Source organism: Chlamydotis macqueenii, chromosome 11, assembly GCF_036417535.1.
Source record: "Chlamydotis macqueenii isolate bChlMac1 chromosome 11, bChlMac1.mat, whole genome shotgun sequence".
NCBI classification, from domain to species: domain Eukaryota; kingdom Metazoa; phylum Chordata; class Aves; order Otidiformes; family Otididae; genus Chlamydotis; species Chlamydotis macqueenii.
Window position 1 is genome coordinate 15,229,934 of NC_141566.1, and position 15,477 is coordinate 15,245,410.

Here is a 15,477-nt window from a genome sequence, read left to right on the forward strand (position 1 = left end):
AGCAGTAATATTGAAAACTCCTGACTTAAATCTCCAAGTCAAATAAACTGACTACTGCACTAAAATTCACACCCAAAAGTCATACCACATAAAATTATTGTACAAACAATCACCAACAAATAGCTTCTGCCTTAAAGCACTCTACCCTCCCGCTGGCCCACCTCACAAATGAATTATTTCACCAGTCCTCGCACACACTGGAGATGTCTTGAATAAGACTGCGTCAGCCACTGAGAAACACTCACCTTCTTTGGTCTTTGTGCTAGCTGCTACTGCATCCCTGTCCAAGGCTGGTGAAGCACCTTGCTCTTGTCCTGTTCCTTCTGTGCTCTTATCCTTTGGTTTGCTCTCTGCTTCAGTTTTCTTTTTGGTAATATTGATAACACCTGGCGTCAGAGGTGGACGTTGGATGGGTGCTGGTTTAGAGACTGTAGTAGGAGATGGTGGTCTTTGTTTTGACATGCTTGGTGAAGGTGGGCGAGTCTTTTGTCTGTTGAAATAAAGACTGTTTTTCAGGGCTAACACTGAAAACCTCAAATGCAATTGACGACAGCAGTTGACTTTAGTTAGTTAATGTTATGCACCTCACTTTTAAAAATAAATCCACACATAGACTACTGGTGCCTTCCTCATAAAACTCAAATACAGGATTCCAAAATACCCTGGGCACCTGGACTCTCTACTTGTGGGCTAACATCAAAACAGGACTGCTAGCCCAGACCTCCATTTACTTCACATCAAGGATGAATCCTGTGATTCCAATCAGAATTGAAACTCCCTACACCAACACAGGCAGATCAGTTCATTCAGAGGCTCGCACGCTCACTGTTGGTCTTAGCGCACAGACCGTACAGAAAACCAGGGTGTATTTCACCTGCACAAAAAGAGACAAAGGTTCAAGTAAGAGCTGCATCCCTACTGTGGAAAAGGGAAACTGGACCAAAAGTTAAATCCTTACGTGTATAAACATGGCATAGTGTAGGGCATCCACATGCTAACAGTGCAGCTGTCTAAGGCAGGAAATATCCTTCATTTTGTTCTGAATAAAAGAAGATATTTAACCTGGATGCATACCTAACTGTAGAAGGGGATGGAGGACGCTTCACCAAATTAGCAGGAGAAGGGGATCTTCTACGGGCAGACACAGATGGTGAGGGAGGGCGTCTTAACCCAGAACCTGGGGATGGTTTTTCCGTCTCTGATTTCTAAGAGGAGACATAAAACCAAAACAATGCTCACTCTTCTAGAATACATTACAGACAGAGGAGCTGCTACCACCACAAACATACAACTTTTCAACAAGATGTACTTGACATTTCCTTTATGTTCCAAAACATAGACCTAGTCAACAGTTACCCAAATTAAACTTGGTGAACCATAAGCAGCTTGCCTTAACAATACGAGAGATACCAAGCATCATAAAATTACAATTTTATTCCAATACTGTGTTTTTTAAACAAATGCTACGGAACATTTCAATAAACAAGCAAACTGTTGAAACAGGATCCCTCCCCTGAGCTGTTCCAAACCCCCAGATTAATACAAACCTAATTATCACGGATTTTAAACAAACCTGGGTTGAATCTGGTGAACTTGCATCAGATGAAGATACAGAGGACTTCAATCTGTCGATGCTACGACTGCGCACGGGCACTTTAGGAGTTGGGACTGGGGAACTGATGGAACTGGCTGAAGCTGAACGAGGACAGAGGTGAGATTCTATAAAAGTTAGGAATTTGACAAGACAAAACGAGAACCAAGTGCACAGCATAAGAATAGGAGAAAAGGAAGAGGGAGAAAGAGAGAAAGAAAGATTGTGTGTGTTAGAAACCGTACAGAGAAACACCACAGGCAGTGCACATTGCAATGGGTCATGGACACAGACACCACCACCACATGATTAGTACTTGGGAAGCAACAGCACCAAGACTAAAATAATTTTGAAAGCAGCAGTCTAGAGTAAATAAAAATAAAATGCTTTTCCAAGCAACATCTACATTTGCAATACACCAGTTTTACTTTAATTTTAGTCAAGCTGCATCTAATCACAAATATTTCAGTTTTAATGGCTTAGCATCTATCTTTACAAGTTTTTCATGACAGGTTCAAATTTTAAGCATGTTTCCCCTAAACTCAAGGAAGAAATCTTCCTTATTTTCAAAGAGCAGTTATAAAACAGCATTACATTAGGAATCCAAGCATTACTTTACAAACTTTTCTTGTGAAATAAGCATTTGTGCAATGTTATTTTGCTCTACTTTCCCTCTCTGGTCTCTTTATTACTGTATATGTGTGCCCTTTATCCACATTAACAAATCAAAATAGGTGGTGTAAAAGAAATCCATCAAGAGAAAAATGTCAACTATTAAACTAAAATACCTTTCCTACCTGAAGTGTCAATCTCTTCACACATAAGATTATGAAAGAAATTGTATCTTCTAATCACTTTTTTCACTAACATAATCATAGATGGATAAGCATACATAGATGTAAAAATCTACTTCTGTAACTAGATATTAGATTTTTCTGTAGTCTGTATAAATTGTGACAGATGCCAGCACTTAATTTTGTAACTTTACGGAAAATACATTTTATTTTTATATCTACAGCATTTGTGCAAGGAGAACTGCATTCTGGTTGTGCACAGATTGTGCTGAAGCACAGGTACTTTTCAACTGAAATGAAGAAAGTACCTTTAGGTAAACTGATAAAAACGCAAAAGTTATCTTTAATTCAGCAACAGTGAACAAGTCACATGCTGTCAGTAACGGTGAAAAAGACAGTATTTCCCCACATGACATGAACTGAAATATTCATGGTAAAATAAAAGTGGCACATGGATAGGTGTGCAAAAACACGATCACTGGCTACAAATCAAAAAAGCAAAAACTGATTATTACACAAGGGGAGCAGTGTAGAAATGTCATCATTACCAATAAGATAAACAAAGATGGAATAACAAGAGAAAACAAGCAAAACTGGGAACGCAAGTTGTAAGGTTAAAGAGGAGAAAGGTTCCACATTGGTTCCAGAGATGCATTTGTTGGGGCATTCTTATAACCAGTAACAATTATAAGACACGTGGGATGTAGCTAGGGTTTGCCCAGGATGCAGAGATTCCTGTGCTAGTACTGAGCTGAGCCACAGTGTGGGCTTATCAGCTCAGTCTGGACCAACACGAAATTGCCTGAGCCAGCCAGGGTTTCTCCACAATATCTTCTCCTTCTAGTATGTCTCTACTTCTACAATTTGCCTGAATGAAGCCAGCTCAGGGCTCCCTACACTTAATATTAAGATAACCTCTTCATCACATTCCTACAGGAGCTTCTCCTCCTAAAGAAATTTAGGCTTTGCACCTATTCCTTTCAGCCTCCTTTGATATTCTATGTTTGTTTGAGTTTTTTTTTCCTTTAATTTCCTAGCACTGCTCTCCAACCAATAAGTCTCTGATTCATTTGAGGTTAAACCCAAATGCAGATCTCTGTCAACTAGAAAAACCAAACCACCAAAACCCAAAATGAACACCAGCATCTGGTTCTCTCCAGAGCAACTGGAGTTTAAAAGCCAGTGTTATTCTATGGTTTCGTAAAGTAAACATGCAACATTGCATATGAATTGTTATCACTGACCAAAGAAAATACAAGATAAGTAATATTATACATAACTGTAGAGCAACTGTCTGATTCATACTTAAGTGTAGCATAGTTAGCAACTGTCATGTAAGTTCTTGCTTGAAGAGCAACTGCATAAAACTTTCAGGATTTGCTGCCCTCCTGTTACCTGAGGGGTCTTGTCCATCAGCCGACAATGTAGCAGCACTTTTACTCCTAGCTAAGGAGGCTTGTGTGGGGGCGAGGAGGCGACTGATTATGCTACTGTCCAGAGGACTGAGCTGGGAGCGACGAGCTAAATGATGGGAACAAATCAAAAAGGATCCAACATGAAATTGTATAATGAAAAAGACAAGCAGAACAAAGCAAAGGAGGATCGTGAGCATTGTTGAAAATCATAACAGTTTTGGAAGAAAAATACATAAGTCATGGAGAGGGAAATCTAAACTAATAGTACAGAAGGGTTAAACACTGCAATCTCTTCTGTTGCACTCCTTGTCCTTGGCTTACTAATAATTTTAATGTGCAAAGACTGGTGTGCATATAACAGAAATGAATGCTGAAGTCAGTCAAAATACAAAGTTTTTGACCTAGCTCTTCACAGCTATATTCTCTAGATTGCAGGAAAGCCATAATAAACACAATAAACAGAAGACTTGCAAGTCAAAGCAAACTGTTATCATCAGGCATCAATTGCGCATACAAATCCACATGGACAGCCCCATTATCATCCCATACAGGAAAGATTCTGAAGCAGAATATAATTTCCACTGTTGGCAATAGCTGCTAAAAAGGAAAGTTTCAGAATTGTTAAGTCAAAGGGAAAAATATGTTAGAAAAGTTAGCTGCTAGTCTTCAGCTTTAGGGAGAGTTCCTAGAAAAGAGGTTATTTGTAACCTAGTGGGGAACGCACAGACCAAAAGAGACTGAAGTGAGAACAGGTTTCCTCCTTCATTTGCATGCATGAAGTTTAGGCCACCAGCAGGAACAGAGAAGTTGCCTTTAAACTGAGTAGTGAAAGAGAGCTTAAAAAGCAAAGGTAAGATTTAACTGAGAAGTTAACATATCAATGACATTTTTACTATATTTTACATTTAAACCCATCAGCTTTCAAATACATCTCTCTCTCAAGCAGAGACATTCTGCTATCTACTTACAGTGCCATTTACCAAAGTCAAAGTCGTTCTTACAGGATTTATTTTTTGTCCAAAGGGAGAAATCTAATTTTTACCATTTATGATTTTATCTTTACCACTGGATAACTAAAAGGCCATTAAAAAGTCCTAAAAATTTAAGAACAAAGGAAACTAGCAAGAGCAGGCCTATCCAAACTTTACTATGAATAGGTTTAAAAAGAAATATTCAGCCTTATGAAACAACCACCTGGTTTTTCTTCCTTTTTCACTTTTTCTAGTTCTGGAGAGGATTGGGGTTTACTACTCATTCTATTCAAAGATGTGCTCCTCTTCTTTTCTGTTCCTCCTAGAGACCAAGCGTAAGGAAGATTATTTTTAACAAGATATTTCTATATATGATTTTCTAAACTGCCATTCCCATGCTTTGTTTTTGCCAGGAAATCAGCTAAAACCACCAACCTATCATTACAAAGCACTATTTTCTCATGAGCTAAATGGCTTGGCTACCATTTGTGTACTCTCCCCCCACCCTTCTGCTTTTCAGAGGAATAAGGCTGGTTTACAGACACAGTTACCCAGTATCTGGCACTGCACTGTGTGTAACAGTATTTATGCTACTGTGCATAGACTAAACGCACAGCAGTGAAAGCCTGAGTAAAAACAACTATAATGAAACTGGGACATGGCTTAAATTCAACTTAAAATATCCCATTTACTGCCTCCCAATTCTCAAAACAAACTGGTTTCTAGCACCTTTCTGTTCCACCTGTGAACCTTTGAGTGCTGACTGCTGAGAATGCAGAGGAACTTTGTTATTCAGTCTGTTTAATGAGGCACTTCTCTTTGCGGTACCTGGAAGTGAAAGCGCATGGATTAATAACGCTGAAATCCTAAAAGTCGCCTCCAACACCAGCCCCACTTCCCTAAGGTACAGAAGAGTAATTAAGTTACTTTACAGTATGAATCTTTCAGAAGCAAGAAAACTGGATCAGTGAAGAATTACTCCATATAAAGCATTATTTCTCATTTTCCTATATGTTACTGATCACTGGAGCAGGATGCCAGTCTCAACAGACTTTTTATTCGACCTACCAAGGCCATCCTTATACGTCTTTTCAAATAAATAATTTAAATGGCCATTCTATATGAGTGAGAAACAATGTGCTCAGCTCAGAATTAACACAGAACTCAGCTGATTAAATACTCCACTGATTCAGGGACAAGCATCTTCCTCTCAATTCCGCATTCCGCTCCCCCACTTTCCCAGGCACATACAGCAGTAAACTGGTTAATTCTGTGACTGTATTTTCTGTCGTTTGAATTTAGCCCTCATTTACCAAAGGGCCATTTCTTCTTCAGCGCCAGATCAAGAGCACAGAATGGCTCCAACTTGCTGTGGTGATCTAAACCAGTCGACCTCTATATCACTGGAGTCCTGTTCAAATTTCTTGTATTGCAGGCCACCCAATAATTTTTCCTCCCAAGTGAACAAGGATTCACAAAGAATTTCAAGGTATGACAGTGAGTTTGAAAGCAATCCCAATTACTTGATAATTAGTGACTTCCTTTGTTAGCGGCTTAATTTGTACTTTACAGCCCTGTTTCTGACTCATACCCAGAGCTGAACCCTGCAGACACATTATACATAAGTATCATTTGAAATCACAAGCAGTCTCCAGTGACTCAGAGCCCCTGCAGCTGTGCCGGTATAGATATATTCACTGATTCCCCTACCAGAAATACAGTGTATGAGTACAAGTTTTTCTGCTGCATCACCTTCCAACATGAACCAGCAAAATCACTCTTAGCTGTGCCCATGTTTGGAATTCTTCTGGCACAGCTCATTTGATCAAAGGTTGTAGACTGACAGAACACTGCAGCATACACCTAGGTGAACTGGTTTGCATATTAAACAGCTCTTAGTTTATTCATACTTCTGATCATTTGGGAAAAAAAAAACCAACGTTTGGCATACAGGCAAGCTTCTATGAAACACTGGGAAGATTCCTCACAAGGAAATCTCAGGCTAAGACAAGCTGATATGTGCTCATGCAAATAATTTTTATTTTCTTAACACGTAGATTAGGACAATTCCTTGTGTTTTGTATCTTTTTTTTTTTAATTTGGAGAAGGGAGATTGTCATGATTTACAGAATAACCTTGACATAACATTCTGTAAGGTCTGTTTCACATTTCCTCTCTATAAGTAGTTTACATGTCTCGGGGTGGGGCAGAGCAGGGGAGACAGAAAGGAGACTCACACATGTAGTTTTACTAGAGATTAAAAACCAGAGATCTATCCCATCCTCTACATCCTTGTTAAGACTAGTTGGGTGGTGCACATTTTAAACATGATATGCTGCAGTCAGGAGCTTCATCCACCCCAAAGTCACAATTCAAAATTAGACTGGAAGCCACAGAAATTGATAGAGGATCTCTAGAGTGCAAACACTCTCAGAAAACCTTAAAAAAAATTAATAAAGTAAAATGAATAGCTGGCTTCTAGACTTTCTATTCCTTAATAGTCACTGGCACAGTAAGTAACCCAGAACGCTTGCAAGCACTGGTGTGCACTAACAGTTCAAGAAATGCATAATTTGAGTATCAGTACCAAGCTTACGCTCCTTTAGGGGGCTAGGAAATTATGTCAGAGCTGCATGCTATGGCTATCATCATTCCAGAACTCCAGGTCAAAACAAAACCTCCTCCCACTCAAAAAACTCCCACAAATGTACAGATTTTTTCATGCATCCTTCTCTACTTGGTTAAGGCAGAATTCTGAAATTAAAAAGAAAATGTGTGTCTATAAAGTACAGGACTGGCAGAACAGAAAGATGTCAAAACTATGTTGATTTTTTTCCTTCCCACAGGCAATCACATGATTGAAGCTATCTAACAGAACAAGGCAAACTTAATTGTTGTACTATTTTTATTTTGCTGAAATTTTAGGGTGTGATTTAAGGCATGCAAACCCATAAAGGTGATGTGAAATGATTTGTGAATCATCATTCACCAAGATTCAGCTTTAGTAAAACAATTACAGAAATAAAAATTAAAAAAACAGCAATCTTTACCGTTACTCTTCTCCTCTAACAGACATCACATCAACTGGGTCAAAGCCCTGAACAGTCAAGCTGGATTAACAAATTGCATGAAATGCATTTGAGATCAAAACATCAAGTGAGTTATAGAACAAGGGAGGAAAAGGAGTATCGTTCCACCTCCTGTCTCCTCCCTAAGTAACAGTTAAACAGCACACCTGCTACCAGCAAACACACAAACACTTACTTCGATCAGAAGCGTTTAAAAGCGCTGCAGATGACGATAACCGTTTATTCATGACAGCTTCTGTCTGTTTGAGGTTTGCTGTGGAGGTAGACCGCTTGCTGGCTGTGTAAAGAAGCAGTTACTTTAGAACTCATTTCCATACCTGTGGAAGAACTTTTCACACATTACTGCGCGCTAACTTTGGAAGTATTACATCCTGAAAGCTGTTCTAGTTTTGCTTAATGAAAAACAGAGAATTTTTTTTTCCCCACTTTGAATAGACTTGATACAATTAGCACCGGTTGTAATGAGCACAGAAAATGTATTTAGTTTTAGGGGAATGATGCCAAGATTTTAGGCATACATATGCAAACAGGTGATTTTTAAACCCTGTGCTCCTAACACATAAAGACAAAGGCTACTGAGTTTGTGTGTTGTTGCCGGACTTGCAAGACAGAGAAGTAACAACAAAATCTGAGTAACAATAATGTCTTTCTTTGTTCCTTCCACATGGGTAGGTCACCAGTTTTTTCAATCACTAGTTAACAAAAGCAAAACAAATGCTTTTGGAGTGACAAAAGCAAGTCCTGAGGCAAGGCAAGAAACTATTCCTATTTCCAATTACTTTCCATGGGTTGCTCTGACTATTTTAGAAATTTCAATCTTTTTTTTCCTTGAGTTCATATTTCCTACCAGTTTTCTAACTCCTTTGAAAAAAATTGCCACAAAAAGAATTATTTTTTATGTGTATACACACATATATGCACACACATAAAAATCACATCTCACATGGCAAAATTTCAAGTTTACCAAAGCCAGATAAATACTTGCTTTTTAACTTCAAATAATGTACTTTCAGGATGAACACTACTCCAGTGTGTGAAAGCCTTGGAAAAGCATGTACCTGTTGCTATGGAAACTCAATAAGCAAAAACCAGTAATGCACACAGAGTAGCACGGACCAGCATAATAAACACAAGAAGTTCTATACATCAAACACAAGTAATCGATTTTGCTGGCATATTAGACAGCAAAGATGATTAATGTGAACTCATTAGTGCATAAGTACCAAAGGAAAAAGTAGCACTACCACCACAAAGGCAGCATCTTTTCCCTTTGGCCAGCATGCTACAGCAGCTCTTACAGGAAGAGCCAGGACATAAGGATTCCTACAGGCAGCCCTGCCTCTGCATCACCCTTTTGACACGTGCACCCAACCCTGGCTTCCTGAGCCAGGGGCCTCCTGCCTTCACTTGACCCATGTCAAGTGAAAACCAGATTTTAGAGCTGCAGCTACAGAAGTGGCAAACTCTCGTCACAGCGAACAAGAGCAAAGTTCCCACAGGGTAAATGGAGAAAGGGGGAATCTATCGAATCTAGCTAAGAAATGAAGATCTGAGCTTAGTGGATACTTTCCCAACGTAAAAACAAAAAAGGCATTTTATGAATGAAGCCTGAGTACTGGGATAACTAAAACAGACCTTACAGGTTTTATACATGAAAACGAGGAAACTCGCGATTCAGGTATTTGAGGGTGTTCAAGAGGAAAGACTACCCCCTAGTGTCTGCTCTTGAGAAGAAAGCCTGGCTCCGTCTGGAGCTCAAGCGTGCAAGTCAACAGCCATCAAACATCGTGGAGATGCTCCATACAAATTTCCCTTTGTTCAAATTAGCACTTGCATGAAATCTGAGATTTGGTCTATCACCTACTAAGACCCAAAGGCAGAAAATTAAACCTTGCCTTGAGGAAAACTACACTGAGCAAAGTAATCTTTTTCCAGTGAGTTTCCAAGTCCTAGAGGTGGGCTGTACTGTACGGGATGAAACTTCTACTAGAAGACTCAAAAGAAAAAATGACAGTTTATATATGACTGTTCAGACAAAAAAAACCCCTAATAACAGTTTCTATTTTACAGGGAAACAGAGATCAGTGGTGAAGGCATGCGTTAATATCCCAACTGATGCCTTCACTGAAAAAAATCTAACTGGTAAAGGGCACTCAGAGATATCTGTGTTTTCTTTTTCCAGAAAATTTTAAGATCTTAAGAAGTCAACGCTTTTTTCATCAATACATTTGTAAATATAGACCAGATGGCCTCAACTTTTCCTTTCCTCAATCATAAGACAGCTTCTGCAAACCTGAAAGATTTGGACAATTCACTAGGAAAAAAGCTTTAAAAGCCAGACAGGATACTCTCGAGTAAGGTTACATAGGTAAACTACTCTTTTGTATTCCCGGGGGAAAGTTAACTTACTTATATCACGGCATTCTAAATGGAAGAAGCATATAGCACAGTCCCCTGCAATACCAAATGTCTGTATTGTTTTTAATGGAAAGGGGAAAACAAACGGAATAAGCCAAATAAAGTGTATGACTGCCATGCAGCAAAGCTTACAACTGGGTAAGGAGCTGGGAAACACGGTCACTAAACCGTCATTAGAGAGAGCAGCTCTCAACCTAGCTTCTGAGTTTCACTGAGAGAGGGTGCTGGAGCACGGCCTATCTGAGGCTGGATAAAATCAGGCTAAATAAAATAAGATTAACCGCCTCCTAGTTCCTTCCAAATTTCTACTAGGACAAGGAAGCTCTTTATTTAGAAAGGAGAGACTCCAGCAGCCCAATTTCTATTCTAATAGCACACGTCTCCACTACAGATGCACCTGAATGTCCAGTTTTGCTTCACAGTCATCACTAAACCTCCCTCATTTGCACGGACTCTGTCATCAATGATGCTTTATTACACAGCTTTGCCATTTTTCTTGGCAGAGAATGTAATAATGTAATATTTGACCCCAGGGCTTTTATAAATTTTTAAATTTCAGGCCATCAGCAGGGTATTTGGTGCAGTCTCAATGAATCACATTCTGTACGTGATACAGAGGGGCTGATGGTTGGTGAAATGTTCCACTACATGGAATTTACTTCCCATAGCACGCTACGTCTGTCACCCACAAGTGCTGCTTTACCAGTCAATGTTCCTAAATACCGCTGTTGACACAGCCAGTACATGGAAGAACATGTCTGATTCTGTATTTTTTGCACAGCAATATAATAAACAAGAAAGCCTTTAGGACTAAAATAAGGTAAAGAATATTTGAAATCTGTTTCCCCAATGGTTTTCATTTTAAGAAATGGAGCCTTTAATCCCAAATTTGCCACAGAATCTGACGGTGGAAAAATAATATTGCATTGACATTTTGACATTTGCTCTAGCTGTGCTGTTAGAGAAGGTGCACTACTCAACCACAGTGATGTAATGTAGCAGAGTTCATGTGGTATCATTTTTCAGAGTTAAAAAAAAAAAAAAAAAAAAAAAAGGAAAAAAGCTGGCTGGACCTAAGAATCCTAGATGGCTTGTGTACAAAATAAATAACAATTAAGTGAGGAGCTCCCAGGAAGATAAAAAGCTAAAAATGATCCTGAAATGGGAATAAATATGAGAAGTGTGAATGCAATAATGATTTCACGCTATCCAGCCCAGGTAGGAGAGAGGTACATTTGAAACCTCAATGTAAAATCAAACATAAATTTAAAACTGTAGATGAGCAAGTGTCTTAGTCAAACTCTGCAATATCTGTTTATCGCCACAGCCAATTTTTTCAAAATTGGTGCCAAGTTATCCAAATTGATCTACTGTAGCTGAACATATCTGCTCCTGTTGTTACTTTATGATGGTACAGCTTAAGTGCCTAATTTTACATCAGCAGTATGTTTGTTGGAAGACACTTTATTTTTAATGTGCTTCAGCAGCACTGAAGATCTTCCTCCACGACCAAAAGGACAGACAATACTCATTTCCTCGCATAAACTAGGAGAGGGCAAAGGATGTTGTTTTATGTTTGTTATGAAGTTTAGCTTTACAATTAGGTAAGGTAAAAAAGAATGGAGGAGAAAAAATAGTGCTTTCCTAAACACGTATGGCAAACGTGATTTCCTAGTCTCAAGGTTGAACGGCATTTGGTAAAGTGGAATACAGTAATTGGATTTATATATGCGTCCAAGAACACATGTTAAACAGGTAAACCAATCCAGTCAAACTGGCTAATTTTGAAGAAAATTAAAGATTCATGCTGTGCAGAGAAAGGGAATAGAGAAATTAAATAAAATACACATGCTTCTGCTGTGTTGCCAGAGCAAGCCACAGTAGTTAAATCATACTCAGTCAGACTTTCATTGCATTTTCAAGTCTCGTATTGTCAGCATTAAGAGACAGCTGTACTGAATTAGTAATGCTGGGAGCATGCACAAATTTTCAGAATTCAGATTCAGCTGGGTCTCAGCTGAGAGCTATCATCTTAAACTAGCTACGAGAAATAATTCTGCTTTTTTAAACATATAGCCTTGACAAATGTATGAGTGATCCAAAGCATTTCTATGAATGGCTCAGTCTATGCACTGGCAAGTGCCAGAAATCCAATGAAAACATATTTATATATAGAATTATGTTTAGATAATTGGAAAGATCTGATTTTGCAAAACCCTTCATGGAAAAAAAAGTATCAAACTGCGAAGAACTCATTCCCTTCACAAAGTTTCAGCAAAATATCATTTGATTTTGTAAATGTTACTTCAATTGCTAGTAAAACAAAGCAAAAAGAAAACAAACCAAGCCCTACCATGTACTATTTGCAAATTAGGAAACAATGAAAGAGTTTGAAATTGCCCTTTCAGAGAACTATACAGAGAACTTTCCACTTAGGGGAAAAAAAAAAACAAAAAAGCTAAGACTACTGAACTAATTTATATTCAAGCACACACCACTAAGAATTTATCCTCCCCCACGCTGTATCCAGTTGTCTTTAAAAGCCCAAATGCACATATTCTTTCCCTGAAAATTCCCTCAGGATGCCATAACTTAAGCTGTAGTTTAATTAGCTGGGAGGGATAGTTAAAAACATAGGGGGCTGCTTTCTACTTAGGGATCCCATTTGTTCCACAGCTAGCCAAGATCCAGGAAAAGATCTCTAAGAAGATGGTTTTCCTTAGTTTCAGAGAAAAAAAGAACTCAAGTTTAAAAGGTTAGTAGGAGTGTAAAACAGAGAAAGAACATTTTAGAAATCAATACCACCAGTTCCACCTTCATCTGTGGTCTGTTGTTCTGTAGAAGAAGAAGGTTTGCAAGCTAAGTTACAAGGTCAAACAGCAAATAATGCAAGTTAATAAAAAAATGGAGAAGCTGGATATTTTAATGATAATTTGTATCAAAACACTTTCAAACATATCATAAATAAACACTTAAAGTCAACACTCAAGTTGACAAAGTAAGACATTACTAAAACACACCCTGTATAATTCCACCCATTCAGAAGACAGGCTGAATTGCAGCAATTTTGTTTCATTTTATTCCTGAACAATAACTTATGTTAAGTTTGTTACTGACGTGGTCTTCCAGTTAGGTAGTTCCTGAAAGGATCCCTTCCACTGCAATCCTGACTTCTGCTGGTCTGAAGCAGAAACAGTTAATTGCGTGAAATAGGAAACAATCTGAGCTCAAATTAAAGAGCGTTAAAATGCATCACTTAACCTAGAATAGAACTTATTCTCCAAGCAGCTTGGACACTGCTCACTGCACCTCCTTATCTATTACTGGTTGTTCAAATAATCAGTTAGCATTCTGTAACTCTAAGGGTGTGTTTAAAACCTTTTAGATGGAATATTACAATACAACTGGATTTGATTTTTTTATTCTGTTTATCATCAGCCTTAGCACATCATTACATGTACTGAATCTGAGGGACTCAGAATTATTTTCACATTATACATTACAAATCTCCTACCTGATGGTTGGGGGCTGGCAATGCAATGCTGCCAGGTGTTGCCTTTCCCATGTGGTTTCTCTCTAGCTCTTCCAAAGTAAAAAAATAGCTCTAAGTCTGAGCAGCATTTCAGGGCAAGTACATATATGAATCCTTCCCCAAGAGCTACTGTTAGACCCTGCTGTAAGATCCAAGATGGGAAAGGATGCCTAGGTTCCTATGAACAGTGCTGCACCTGCCAGTGTTCACACATAATATTCTGTGATTTTAGCCATGCTAGAAAAAGGTGCTACTTACCTGTTTTACTCTCCGAATCTGGAGTTACAGACCCTCCCCATGACCACCTCTTCTGTCGCGTTTCCAGTCGCTGATTCCGTTCCATGGTACGGTGCATAACTGCTTCATATCGCTCCTATCATCAAACAACACCTCTATGAAGCTCTATAACTACAAAGCACAGCTATGCCAGAAGATACAATATAGGTATCTTTTTTCCCAATATGATGTAAAATCTGTTTCACCTATACTGCCTGATAACAAGCTTTTGTTACAAAAACTATCTCACAAAGAATGTTAGGGGCAATTAATGGTTTCAAAACACTGCGAACATGATTAGTTCGAGCTAAAGCACAGATAATCTATTCTACTCTTTACTTAAAATAGCCACCAAACAGATTTCCTATTCAGTAAACAGCACTAGTTACTTTCTAAACAGGGATGAACCCCCAAACTGAGCAAAAATAATTGCTTACCCTTTAAACTATTTATATGCTGAAGTTATTTCTAAAAGGTGCTAAAAATTCTCCATTATTAGATACCAAGTATAAGATTATTTGTATTTTCAGAGAGCTATACAAACACTAACCTAAGTCTTAACAGATACTGGCATTACTAGAGACAATGATGAAACCAGAAATAGTAAGACATGAGTGCAAAAAAGACCAATCAGCACCAGACCTCAACTGCTGGCAGGACAAAAAAGACTGAAAGAAGCTTTCTCTTCTGTCTCCAGGACTAGTAACTACTAATTGAGAAACTTTAGCTCTTGTGCATAAAGATGAACTGTAACCATGCTAGACTGTTCCTTCTCCGCAATCAGGCAGGTTTTCATACATTTGTCAACAACACATGATTTCTCTTCTGGAACAGTCATATCCCAAGTGATCTTTTGAAGCAGTATTTACTGCTGATACATTGCAGTACGATGCCAAGGGGACTCATTATCCAAACACTTCTCCCTCTTGAGGACACAAGACTTTCACCTTCTTTCAACACCATTTCACGACATAAACTGACAAAGTCAGCGTATAACAAACAAAGTAAACTTGGAAGGAAGGGAGGAAGGATTTTGTTCACTGACAAAAGATTAAACTAAAAGTTTTTGTTTGAAATATAAAGCTTAGCTTCCCCTCTGTCAAAGCAACCTGAACTGGAGTTTACCCAAGGTGCCAAAGTACCCAGACATTATGTAATCTGCAGATGGTATTTCCATGGAGGTATCTGCAGTGCGGCAATTCTTCAAAGTCGTAGTTAAAGACAGAGGCTTCACTTTACAAACAACAGAAAATCAGTTATCAGCTCAAGACATCAACATAATAAGAAGCACAGCTGTGCGGAATAATTGAATATGTGCGAGAATAAAGGTATCTCAACCCTAGCCATGGATAGTTGTCTTCAAGACTCTCCTAGGCAAAGAACCACTTATC

At 38.6% G+C, this 15,477-nt stretch overlaps 1 protein-coding gene across 2 annotated transcripts in view; it reads right to left on the reverse strand.

Moving 5' to 3' along the window:
- Nucleotides 1-15,477, reverse strand: part of MAP7D3 (MAP7 domain containing 3) — a 47,011-nt gene that overhangs the window by 12,609 nt on the left and 18,925 nt on the right. For both annotated transcript variants that reach the window (XM_086756090.1, XM_086756089.1), the window contains exons 5-13: nucleotides 14,069-14,183; nucleotides 13,081-13,113; nucleotides 8,036-8,137; nucleotides 5,501-5,599; nucleotides 4,995-5,093; nucleotides 3,781-3,906; nucleotides 1,574-1,719; nucleotides 1,075-1,205; nucleotides 246-490 (exon numbers count right to left, since the gene is read on the reverse strand). In XM_086756090.1, coding sequence (XP_086612216.1) covers nucleotides 246-490; nucleotides 1,075-1,205; nucleotides 1,574-1,719; nucleotides 3,781-3,906; nucleotides 4,995-5,093; nucleotides 5,501-5,599; nucleotides 8,036-8,137; nucleotides 13,081-13,113; nucleotides 14,069-14,183 — 1,096 coding nt within the window. The remainder of the gene's footprint in view (nucleotides 1-245; nucleotides 491-1,074; nucleotides 1,206-1,573; nucleotides 1,720-3,780; nucleotides 3,907-4,994; nucleotides 5,094-5,500; nucleotides 5,600-8,035; nucleotides 8,138-13,080; nucleotides 13,114-14,068; nucleotides 14,184-15,477) is intronic.